General features: G+C 38.4%; 1 protein-coding gene across 1 annotated transcript in view; it reads left to right on the top strand.

Moving 5' to 3' along the window:
- The window catches only part of tprg1 (tumor protein p63 regulated 1), a 24,105-nt gene continuing 10,444 nt past the window's right edge, over positions 1-13,661 (top strand). The window contains exons 1-4 of the mRNA XM_058403460.1: positions 1-108; positions 746-1,058; positions 1,801-1,892; positions 5,004-5,180. Of these exons, the coding sequence (XP_058259443.1) occupies positions 780-1,058; positions 1,801-1,892; positions 5,004-5,180 (548 nt within the window). The 5' untranslated portion in view covers positions 1-108; positions 746-779. The remainder of the gene's footprint in view (positions 109-745; positions 1,059-1,800; positions 1,893-5,003; positions 5,181-13,661) is intronic.

Genomic DNA, 13,661 nt, shown 5'->3' on the forward strand with positions numbered 1-13,661 from the left:
CGCCCACTGCTTAAACATTCCGGAAGAAGGAAGAGGAATCTCGTGCACCTGTTATTGTATAAACATATCCGGTGTTTTTAGCGATAAAACTTCTCGCACCAGTGTCCGGTAAGAGTCCACTTTTTTATGACTTTTATTTAAAGACTTCCCAGAACCGATTTTAGTTCTAGATATAAGTTAAAGCGTGTGCAGATCACCCCAGAGAGAGAGAGAGAAAGAGAGAGTGTGTGGTGTGTGTTGGTGCGCGGAAGAAGATTTGCTTTCATTTTATTTTAGTTAAAACTTTGAATATAAAATCTCTTAATTGCTTTCATTTATTTAATTCATAGGGTTCTTGGTGCAGAAGTTCTAAAAACTTTTGCATGGTTTATACGATTCTAATTGCAACTGTTTCTGTAAGAAATGTGATATTTAAATAAAATGACTAAAACGTTAAAGAAAAATGATAAATGATTATAAAAAAAATAAAGTCGGCAGCTGAAAAGTAAATGATACAACTGGAGCCTGTCTGATATCAAACTTGCTGCTTGTGTTCTTGTGTGTGTTCTTGTGTGTGTGTGTGTGTGTGTGTGTGTGGGTGGGTGTGGGTGGGTGTGGGTGGGCGGGCCTGTGTTTCTGTGTATGTTTGTCTTTTATGTCGCTGTCTGTCCGTCTTTCTGTTTGTCTCTGTGTCTGTCTTTCGTTCTGTCTCTTTGTGTCTGTTTGTCTGTCTACTTCAATACCAGTTTCTTTCTTTTTTTTTCAGATCGTCAGACTCTCCTGGGTAAATAAGCAGCACAATGTCAGAAAGAGACGAAGAGTCCTTTAAATCCGTGCAGCTTGAGCAGCATGAAGCTGATACACCTAACCCAGTGCCCGAGGTCCTTCAGTCCAGCCCCAGTGCCCCATCTTCAGCTGTCACTCAGAGCACTGAGACTGCAGAGAAGGCATCGCCACCTGCTTCTAGCAGCAACCACACCAGCACCGCCGCCAATGCAGATGCAGCAAATGCACCGCCAGGACAGAAGTGGACCTCAGCATTGAACCAGTTCAAGCTCAAGAGATTCTTTGTCCTTCGGGTAATGAAAGGATCTTGTTTATTAGATAAAATCTCCAACTGTGCAGTTTTTGCAAGTGATCGATAAAGTAAGGCTTGATGTGTGTGTTATGTTGTTAGTTAAAGTTTACTCAGGCCTAACAATGAAGTGATCATCTACCCACCCATAGTAAATATAGTTAATCACATGTGCACGTAAGTCCAAAGTACTCACACACACACACACACACACACACCCACCCACATCGAGCTACCTGGTGTTTCTCTACACCGACCTTGCAGCATTTGGTTATCAAATGCTGTTTGCCTGGCAACTAACCCGGACGTTGTTCACAGCCTTGTCACAGTAACAGAACTGTCTGAAGTGAAAAAGGCACTCTGTGATTTCATGTTTAACAAGGCCCAAATTTCTGTTCAGTGTATTTGATAAAGGCACAAAAACACACAGTTATGCAGACAAAAAAGTGGTGCATCAATCCCCAAAATGTTTATCAACAGACATACTTAATTGCATGAGTGTAATTTCCTGTATAATGAGCTTTGATTATTTATTTGAAATATGAAATCTAAAATTCAATTATTTATGCATGAAGTGTGAGTTAATTTGTGTTTATCCTACTATAATGTTTTGAAAACATAGAAACATAGAAAATCCGTATTTTCATGAAATATTATAAGCATTAACAGTGAACAGACCTGCATGGTCTTAATCGCTGAGTTGACCCTCTAACCTCATTGACTGATCATCTTTGTTTTTGCTTTAGCCTGGGACTCTGGACAGTGCGATTAACGACATCAAATCACTGGTAGACCAGAAGGTGGACGGTCCTGTCCTGAGCGTTTGGCTGCTGGTTGAGTATGTTCTTCCTTTGTTATTATGAGTAAAACAATCAAAACCAGACGTCATAAAATATGATTACTGTATACTCTATGGTCAGTTTATATGCCATCATACCCTGATATAATCGCTACACTGATTGGAATTTTAGTGTGTAGATCATGAGTATGCTTTTTGCAGCATGGTATTGCTAGTGCTAGTTAAAAGTTTACCTGCTGTTGTTCTTCAAAATAATATTTGCACATTCGTTTGCAGTGAACTTCCCATAAGAAAAACCACATTAATTGTTTTGTAAAGAACTTCCTGTTGAGCATTTTATGTGTGTTAACTAGAAACCCTTTTGTGAGGTTAGTTTGATGACGCCTCCACTGGAAAATCTACCTAAGAATGGTACGGTCTAAGTGAACTACAGGAAGTATAAACTTTATGACTATAAACCGCTCAGTTTACCTTAGAGAATGTTATTCTTGCAACTCCAGATATAACGATTGCATCATCTTTTTAAGCTTGTGCAAGTTACTGTGTGACAAGGAGGAAGCCTGTATGTAAATGGTAAACAAATCATTCTGAACACTTTAGAGCTAAAGCTTTCCTTTTACCCAATAACCTCTGACACATTTCTCCAAGCCCACACACAGAGTAATGTGTCATATAATGTGGCAACAGTGCAGAACTAACACACTCGCAAGCAGTATTATAGAACCCATCTTACACAAATTCCCAAACTGCAGGGTTGCATCTGACATTTCCTTATTCCGTCATGCGTTTCTGTACATAATGCAGATATGCAGGAAATTATTAAAGTGAAATAGACAGTAAACCAGAGCTGCTGAGGGAGGGTTTGCTAAATGTGCAGGCGGATGTCAGCTTCTATCAGTGGACACAAGCTTTCAGGAAATTCTTTTAAGAGCTTACCAGATGAGAATGAATAATATATTGCATTTTTCCCAGCCCAATAGTTACACACTCACACACACACACCGTAACATCAGCCATAACATTAAAACTACCTGCCTAATAGTGTGTAGGCCTCCTTTGTGCCTACAAAACAGCTCCGGCCCATTGAGGCATGGACTCCAGAAGACCTCTGAAGGTGTGCTGTGTCTGGCACCAAGTGGCAACTTGTCTGTCCAGCACATGTGGGATGCTTGATCAGATTGAGATCTGGGGAAATTTGCAGGCCAAGTCAACACCTTGAACTCATGTTCACTGTCATGTTCCTCAAATCATTCCTGAACAGTTTTAGCAGTGTAGCAGGGGGCATTATGCTGCTGAAAGAGTCCACTGCTATTAGGGAATATCGTTTGTATGCCATTAGGGGATATTGTTTGTATGTCATTAGGAGATATCATTTGATATGGCTCAGAGTAATTTCCTCAAAAACAGTAAATAAAATATATTATATTATATTAATATCTGAGGAAATTGAGTGACATGTTGGCACAGATGGTTTTGAGAAACCTCACTTCAGGTTCACAGATTCTATCTTGAGCTCTGGTTATTGTCTGTGTAGAGTTTCACATACTCTTCCTATGTCCATGTGGATTTCCACAGGGTTCTCAGGTTTATTCCCACTGACCAAAAATGTGAAGTAGATAGCTTGGCTTTTTAACAGTGTGATTTTGTGATTGCTGCCCTGTAATGGACTGGCGGCCCATCCAGGGTGAATTCTCCTGCCTTGCATCCAGTATTGCCAGGATAGTATCAAGATCAAGCATGACCTAGCACCACTATCTAGCTGTCCCATCACACGATAGCTTCCAGCCAAGGAGGATGAACGATGCAAGCTATCATACAGCTGAACACACTTGGAGGAAAGTGCTAACTGCCCTCTTTCACATACATAAGCTCACTCTGATTGACATAGGATTGATTTATTGTGATTATATTTGTTCACTTGTCAAACAAATGGGAAGGATTCAAACTGAGGATAGAGATGAGCAGTTGAAGGTTGAGAAACTGGAAAAAGGGCCCATCAGCTGATTCCTGGTTGTCACTGGATTTAAACATTGGATTTCCTCATGACTTTCCTATGTGACTCATGTGCACGAAGTGTCCTTTGGTGTGGGGTTTAGACTCTGGTGCCAAATAAGAGACTCAGATGTTTTTCTTCCTCTCATTGTCCATTCAATCTGATCTATAAGGAGTCACTGACATCATTTAAAGTCACGCACACCCCAATAAAAAACTTGAAAACAGCTTTAACATTTCTCTTCTCTTCATTTAACATTTAATCAGTCCCTTCTCTGGTTCATATACATACCTGCAACAGCGAGGAAATGAGGCAAGAACACACTAGTTTGCAAGTTTTTTTTTAATCTTCTGGATTTGTCTTTGTTTCAAAAAGTTAATTCAGGTCCAGGGTTTATGTATCAGTGATTCATCTTCTGAACTCTTTTACTTTTGTGTTCAGTATAACATCAGGGAACTAAAAATGCAACATACATATTTGATGAGGTTTTCCTGAAGGCATTTCATGAAATATTGAAGCTTTTAGAGTATGTACATAATTGAGAGGTTTTTGTATATTTGTCTTACCTCAAAATAACTTACTGTCAGAATACACCATCCTGACTGCAGAATTACAATTTCATGTAAACCTCTTGAGCAGTCATGTTACTATTCCTGAGGGAAAACCCATGATGCTAGATGTTCCTAATTTCTAAGAACCACACCATGGCCATTTATGTACTTTCCTATGATAACATTGTTTTCAGCTGTGTATTTTAGTCAGACTTGATGTGCAGTGGCTTAGTCTTCTTTGTATCACAGTTTGAGATGTAATTACCGTGTTTGCACTGAATCTGTTCCGAAGTTCCCTAAAGATGTGTTCAGCAAATATATGCTCAGTAATCCCGGAAAGCTGAATAGATTGAAACAGTACTCATCTGTCACACGCTTTCATTCTCCCTGTGCTGTCACTCACACCTTTATCCCTAATCTGTCATTCTTTAATTTCATTTCCAGCATTGTTTTTTTTTCCCCTCATTGTCTTCATATTGTGATGATGAATTTTGGATGTGTGAATGTAGACCAGTAAAGATCATCACAATACATTACTAAAGAAAGTACTCAAGAGGGTGTTTTTTTAGCTTGAATATATATTCAATAAGTTTCTCTGTTCTCCAGGATCGATCACTGGAACAACGAAAAAGAGCGATTGGTGTTGATCACGGAGAGGTCTCTCCTCATCTGCAAATACGATTTCATCATGCTAAACTGCGAGCAGATCCAGAGAATTCCACTTAATCTTATTGACCGGATCAGCGAGGGTGCTTTTACTTTCCCTCCTCGCTCCCTCCTCACGTGAGTATCTTCCCCAGATTGTAATGTAGCTTCTTCTTCTTCTTCCCCCCATCATGTTGATCACTATCTCATTGTTAGTATTAGGATCCCATTATGGTTGAAGCTTTAAGCTTAGAGTCCCATCATATAGTGATAAAACACAGGGGGACACAGTAAGCCCCATTCCTAATTCCTAACATTCACGTTTTTTTTGTTGTTGTTGGTCAACAATCATACCATGTTTCCCTCTTATAGCAATCTATGCTGTAGATTCTGTTGTTTATCCATTTGTGTAACACAATGTACAATTTATACATAGTCTCTTCTTCAAAAATAATTAAGAACTGAATGATCAAGTAGGTAATTCACTTTGTTTCTATTTCTTACACTTGCTTTTGTCTCTCACATGCACCTTCTTAATTACACCTAATGACATGTAATGGATGTGTTAGCGTAGCCGGCTTAAAAAAATTAGAGCTAATAATGTGCTACATGATTCTACAGTCTTGGCTAGGACGAAAACACCTGAAACATCTGCTTTATCATTTATTTTATTATGATCGGTGGTGGTGTTATTATTCTTGGTTCCACAAAAGTAAACAAGAATAACTCAATGGCAAAAGCTTTGATGGGGATGCATGAACCACCAATACCTCTGGTGCATAGTTGCAAGACTATTTCAGACTTGTGGCCTTGGTATGATCCTGACCCAGTTTATCTGATAATTTCCAAATAAATTCTATAAACGTTCTGCTGCTCGTTCCTGTCATATTGCCCTAACAAGAATCTTGGATGGATGGACAGACAGCTGCCCTAGTAACCTGAAAACATGACATCTCCACCACTTTTGATGACAGTATTGATGGGAATGTAACATTATTGTTAATTATTTATGATTTATTTATTTGTCTGAAGCCCTGCTAGCTCATTTACTGTATACCAGCTAGCCCTGGTCTTCTTCTTCTTCTTTCGGCTTTTCCCTTCAGGGGTCACCACAGCGAATCATCACAATCCACCTATCCCTATCTTCTGCATCCTCAACACTTGCACCCACTAGCTTCACATCCTCATTTATTACATCCATATACCTCCTCTTTGGCCTTCCTCTTTGCCTCCTTCCTGGCAGCTCCATGTCCAACATTCTCCTACCTCACTCTCCCTCCTCTGAACATGTCCAAACCATCTTAATCTGGCCTCCCTAACTTTGTCCCCCAAACGTCCAACATGAGCTGTCCCTCTGATGTACTTGTTCCTAATCCTGTCCAACCATGTCACTCCCAAAGAGAACCTCAACATCTTCAGCTCTGCTACCTCCAGCTCTGACTCCTGTCTCTTCCTCAGTCTCTAAACCATACAGCATGGCCGGTCTCACCACTGTCTTGTACACCTGGTAACACACCCCTGGTAATAACAATAATATATTAATATTTTTAACATAGACATATGTGTGAGTGAATGCTGTAATGGAGGTCTACACATGTATAGTATGGTAGGATTACAAGGATCCAGTCTTGCTGTGATTGTTTATTCTTTTTAGAGCAGTAAAGGTTAGAGGGTCACTAATCTCAGGTCAGATACAGACGTCATACCCAAGAACCGCTGGCTAAAAGTCTAATGCATATGATACAAGTTCGTCGTCTGATTGGTTGGATTCTAGAGGACTTCCTGGAGGTGCATGTGGCACATTTTTTTTAACGGTCCCTCTGGAAACAAAGCCGTTATTATGCTTTACTTCCCTCCGAGAAGAACGAATCCATCATGATTACTACTGTGACAATGAGTGCAATGAGGATTAGCTAATGGCTGGATGTTCAAAATAGACATTCATTTGCATTCATTTCATTCATTTTACTTAAATGAACAGTCTATAGTTACATGCCGGTCTGTTTTTGTAGGGACATCAACTTTACATTTTCACACCTCTAAACGTGACGCTGAACAAAATTAACTGTGATTGGATGCTTTACATTTCAATCAGATGCCAATAAAAGCTGCTGTGGAGTCCAGACCTTCTGCTGTAAGATCTGGCTATGTGAGACTAGGGGGTCACTGATATAAGAGTCAAATTCACTGGCTTTGTTTTTGAGCATTTCATTCTTCCTGAGAGGATTAAAGCATTAACTAATTTGTGCATCACAGCAGCCATAGCAGCCAATTCTCTTGTTGGTTCAGAGCTTGCCATATTTACACACCTAAGCTAGATAAGCACTAGTACAGTAACACATTCTGCACAAAGCACATCTGGTCTTGTTCAAGCACTTATACAAACAGAAGCTCCAACACCTCTTTTTTGCACTCTTTTTGCTCTTGGATATTTGATAAACTTCTACTCACCTTTTGCACCTGATCCTAAAGTAAACTGGGGCTGTGTTTCTAGCTGTGTTTTGGGAAGTGCACCGTGTGCAAAGGTGATTTGAGGGTAACACAGTGGCACAGATGGAGAGGGCTTTCTGGAAACAAATGAACTGTCCTGCTCTACTAAACATACTTCAGTGGATTATTCAGTAATACTTTGTTGATTACTGTAAGCCATATGACTGGCAGAAACCGACAGCTTCATTCAACAGTTTGTGTCCTTGCACTGAATCTGGCTATTTAAAGTATTGCTAGTTTGTGTCTTGAGTACTTTATTGAGTGTTGAAGAACATGATATTAATCACTGGTTATGTTTCACTGTTTGTTTGTTTTTTTTCACTTCTTTAGAAAGAAAGATGAACCATGTTGATTTTGAAATACACTCAATGCCGCTGCTTTGATTCTGGACTTCTTCCATTTTCCCATCCTCACTACAAGAGGTAGAATTTTTGCCAGACAGTAGCATAAATCATATACACTAGTGGTATTAAGAGTGTTGCAGAGTGGAAGAGGTTAGGTAGTGTTGCTTCCTCACAGCTTCTGGTTCAATCCTGAGATCAGGTTACTGTCTGTGTGGAGAGTTGTATGTTCTCATGTATTTACATAGGTTTCTTTTGGGTTCTCTGGATTCTTCTCACCTCCCAAAAAAAGGTAGATGCAGGTAGATGGATTGGTCACTTGGTATGTGTGTGTGTGTGTGTGTTTGTGTGTCTGTGTGTGTGTGTGTGTGGTGGTCTGTGGTGGACAGGTCTCTATTTCTTTGGTTTTTATTCCCACCTCCTACCTAGTGTCAGTAACATCATGAGATGAATAAACGAACAAATGAATACATGAATGGATGAAAAAATGGATGGATGGATGGATGAATGAATGAATGAATGAATGAATGAAAAACCATGCCAGGAAGAAGCATGCAGCACAACTTAAAGAAATAGAATGGGCAAAACCTCAACGTTTAATTGGATTTGACTAGTTTCCAGTCATCTGTTATTACACGACCACACGGCTTTGTTCAGCTCATGTGGTCCTATCCAGTATTTGCACTTGTATTTGCACTATATGCACTCCTATGTAACATTTCATTCCATTGTTTACAAGTTATATATGGAGGAATGATAATAAAATCCCACTTGGCTCGTAAGCCAGTGTCTTTAAATAACAAAGTAACTTGCAATCTGCATATCTGTTCTAACACATGCTAGCCTGAGACCATGTTGTCACGTGCGTTATCTGTAAAAAATAAACAAAAGTATTTGTATAGCAATACGCCGTTGTAATAAGGGCCATCTTGAAGCCAGACTTCTTCAGTTTCTTTCTTAGTATCTTGATTGATATCACTTTGCACAGCGTTCTTTTAATTTGTTTATTTTTATTACACAAAATCTGCTGTTTTATCAAGATTCAGGCATGCATTTTTCCAGTTAAATTGATAGCTAGAAATAGCTAGTACTTTACCATTTTAGTTAACGCCTGTGGTTTAGCTAATACCAATCAATATAACAATGCTTTTGGAAAAAGATCTACATGGTATATGGTATATGTCTAAAAAAAAAAATCCAGAGATCAAGCATATCGCAGTGAATCTACTACATTTAAAATGGCTTATTTCATTAAACATTGACAGCAAAGTATAAGGAGGTAAATGTTGTTTCTTCTTTTATTTCTGCCGGGGAATTGTGTGGAAATGATTAAGGAGGGATGTTATAAGGGAGAAGTGTGGAGAATACACAGCCACGCTCTAGTGCATGTGATTAGTTGCAGAAATTAATGTAAGCCTTTCATGGGAATTTTTTTTTTTAAAGCAGGCTCAAGGGACGCCAACTCAAGTAAAGCTAATTCAATGAATAAAGTGTAATGCAGCATAAAGCGCTTAGGAGAGATAGGTGATACTAGAGGGCCTTTATCCTCACATATTACATTCAATTATAAATAAAATCAGCAATGAAAACCAATCTATGGTGCTGCAAGGAAGAAAAGCCAAGGCAGTCACTCGTTTATCCTCCTTCCCTTCTTTCTTACCTTTTATTTCTCATATCTTTTCAGCTCTTTCATTTACTGTTTGTTGGTTTCCTTTTCCATTTTGAATTTTCCATTCTTCATAAATATGACTTGACACATAATCAGATTTTCACAAAAGTCCAGAAAAGTTGACAAAGTGTGAAACCAAATAAGACATACAACACAAAAATATTATACTTGTTCATTCGTTTAATTATGAAAATAATCCAATATTATATATCTGTGAGTGGCCAGAGTGTATGAACCTTCGCTTGCAGTATGTGGTGTGAACAAGTATAATAGTCTTGTCTCGTTTGTTTAATTGGGTTCTCTGTCTGACAATCTGACATTATTTTAATGTTTTAGGTCATATTTATGCAGAAATATAGACAATTCCAAAGGGTTCACAAACCTTAAAGCACCACTGTATATTTCACATATTTTAAGTGCAATGTGTTTCACACCACAGGAACTAAAAAGAGGTGGAGCTATTAGGTCATGGTTTAAATATATATATACATATTAGGTTTTGACCTTGGCTGATGTTCAAGATTATAAAATGTATGAAAATTGATGCAATTCAGTGACATGTGCTTTCTGTTACTGCAAAAATATTAGCGATTGGTGCGAGATGTTTCGAAAAGTTCAAAGTGCACATTTGACACATGTCTGAAGTTGTGATACATTCCCACAGCCTCTTCTAAACAGGAGCGCACTGACCAATGACAAATACCTGATACTTTTCTCTATAATCTTTAAGGATGCGACTGGCAGAGAGGTCTACAATCAATACTCCAAATTCACACAAATCACATGTAATGATCTGTACACTCCCACCTCTACAATTCACAGCTAACCAATCAGAGTGACCTGATAAATCCTCAGTTCTGCTCTGATCAATCATGTCAGTAATCATAACTCATTGATATTATACTGGACCATTAGCTCCGCTTAGCGATAATACAGAAAATTCCAGGTACTGTTTTTGAATCTGTAATCTGTATCTACAGGAGATATTTTATCTATCTATCTATCTATCTATCTATCTATCTATCTATCTATCTATCTATCTATCTATCTATCTATCTATCTATCTATCTATCTATCTGTCTATCTGTCTGTCTGTCTACAATATATTCACTTTAATATGAGCTTTAGTTAATGTTCACATCACATATCAGAATGAGGGAACGTGTGATGATGGTTATGTGGATGTTGGGGCAAGAAAGCTACAGATGAACTCTATCAACGCATTCATCCTAATTCTGGTTCACTAGGTGATGGGAGAATAGTCTAAAACTCTAATAAGTTTAAAAAATAGGATAGATAGATAGATAGATAGATAGATAGATAGATAGATAGATAGATAGATAGATAGATAGATAGATAGATAGATAGATAGATAGATAGATAGATAGATAGATAGATAGATAGATAGATAGATAGATAGATAGATAGATTTTCCTCATTCTGAGGTATCATGTGACTGTTATCCTATGCTTTTGACCTGATTTCCTACACTACACTGCTGCCACCTGATTGGCTGATTGGGGAATTAAATTGAATTAGGTGTTCCTAGTATATAGTTCAAGTATATGCTCCAAATATCTACATCTAGTTTTTTTTTTTTTTGTTGTTGTTTTCTGTTTGGTTTTTTTTTTGTTTTTTTTTGCGAAGTGTTCTTTTTTTCTTTAATTAGATATGAATCCACTACCACCCTGACTAGCTAGATAAAGAATGGATGAATGAAAGCTGTTCATGTTCATGGTAACGGTAATGAACGTGGTCTTTCTTTGTTCCACAAGTTTCATATCTGATTTACTCACGCCCGCATGAAAGTAAATATGTTCTGCTTATGCTTATGACTTTTTTTTGTTATGGCTCGCAGGATCCCAGTCTTGATGCATACCTTTAATCTCAACCAGATGCCTTGTGAACTTTTCTGGCATCTGGCTATTTCTTTAAAAAAACTAATAACAATACATCTGTTTACTGTAAATGTATTCTTTTTCAGTTAATGCATACAGCTTCTTTTTCTTTTTTTTGGTTTCTAACCCAGCCTGATGTGCCCCTGTTTGAATTTTGTGGTGCAGAGCAATGAATCATTTGTATAGCTTTGGGCCATTAAATGTTTTATTTAATGATTGACTCATTTTAAGGTAGAGTTTAATAACGAAGCCGGCATGCATAGTTTTATAGGGAGCGGTTTTGTGTGTGTGTGCGTGTGTGTAAGAGAGACAGAGAGAAATGGGGGGGGGGGGGGGGGTCCTGAGTCTGAATGTTCACTGTATCACAGCCCACAAAGGGTTGGGTGACCGTGAATCATTTTCCGGCATTTTGGGAAGGAGGGTTTCTTAAAAAAAAAAAAAAAAAAAAAAAAAGGTTATAGAAGTTATGCTCTTGCTCCTTCTCTTCTTGTCAAAGCATGACAAGCTCTTCCATGACTCACAGAGGCAGACCCACTCTTGAGTGACTAAAGCAGCTGAAAGGAATAACATAACGCTACAGTTCATAATGTTATTTGTTTACTGCAAAGCGGTGTGGTTGAGTTGGGGTTACACCTCCATCATGCCCTAGTCATTGTGTGGCTTTTGGTTTCTACTGGAGACTTTGCTACAAATCTTTCAAGGCCCTGGAGCCATTTTGATAAGCTGGAGAAACAGTTCCTTGTGGTTTGGTGTGAGCCTTGTTGTTTCTAAGAAAACATTTTCTGTGCCAGTGTGAGGTAGAGAGAGTCGAGTGTGGCTAAGTTGCGGGAGCTGAAGATGTGTGTGTTTCTTTTTAATGCGCTTTTCTCTCTAGCTGTCTAGACAAGGTAATTACTCAGTTACACTGCACATCACTCGCGTCTTCTTTTATTCCTGACAAGGACAGCTTGTTGTGATGATTTCCAACTGTACATGCAACATTCAGAGGGATGCTTTGCGGAAAGATGTTTTGTATATTTCTTTTTTTTTTCCCTCTCATTTTTAAATGCAGATGAATGAAATGCCTGTCATCAGGCCTTGTGATGCCTTGCATGCTGTAATATAACAGTCTGTCTCATTATCTTGTGTATTACACCTTTGACCATTACAGTTTGATATGCTTCAGCTGTTTAAAAAGTGCTTATAAATGATTTATAATATGACTCCAGTGGCAACTATTAACCTTTAGTTTGCTTGTTTAGCGACACAATGGTGGGAAAAAATAACATGGAATTTGGATTGAACCTGTTGGGTAACTGACTCAGCTACACACATTAGAAAAAAGACTTAATTTAAAGGTCTGAACCTGCTACAATGTGCCACCACCTTTAACCTAAAAATCTAACCTTTGCCAAGCTTCCTTATTTGGGAAAGGAGTGCATAGGGTGTGTTCAAGAACTATTTTGATTTGATTAGCTACTTTTTAATGTAGATCAATTTCTTTATCAAAAGTATGTCATTATGGTTATTAAAAGCTCCTACAAAAAGTTTCTTTTTAGTCTCTGAGATTTAATGTTATATTTTTGCTAAAACATTTGGTTATAGCAGGGGTACCAAAACCTTTGCCAGCAAGGACTCCTTTAATTTTTTTTTCTGTACCACCCTCAGTACAGATTTCATTTACGCACATAAATTGATAAACTACACTATATTGCCAAAAGTTTTGGGACATCCCTCCAAATCACTGAATTCAGGTGTAGTTTCTCAGGGGTTGGGCTCGGCCCCTTAGTTCCAGTGAAAGGAACTCTTAATGCTTCAGCATATTAAGACATTTTGGACAATTTCATGCTCCCAAGTCTGTGGGAACAGTTTGGGGATGACCCCTTCCTGTTCCAACATGACTGCACACCAGTGCACAAGCAAGGTCCATAAAGACATGGATGAGAGAGTTTGGTGTGGAGGAACTTGACTGGCCTGCCCTGAACCTGATGACCAAAACCCGTTGGATGAATTAGACAAATGGTCAAAAATTCCCATAAACACACTCCTAAACCTTGTGGAAAGCCTTCCTATAGGAGTTGAAGCTGTTAAAGATGCAAAGGGCGCGCCAACTCCATATTAAATTCATGTGCATGTAAAGGCAGACGTTCCAAAACTTTTGGCAATATAGTGTATCAGCTTCATATTTTTAAATGTGTAAAATAATATTGTTGCTGTGCATAAGAGCTGTGGAGGTATAATT

This window comes from Hemibagrus wyckioides, linkage group LG11, assembly GCF_019097595.1.
Source record: "Hemibagrus wyckioides isolate EC202008001 linkage group LG11, SWU_Hwy_1.0, whole genome shotgun sequence".
NCBI classification, from domain to species: Eukaryota; Metazoa; Chordata; class Actinopteri; order Siluriformes; family Bagridae; genus Hemibagrus; species Hemibagrus wyckioides.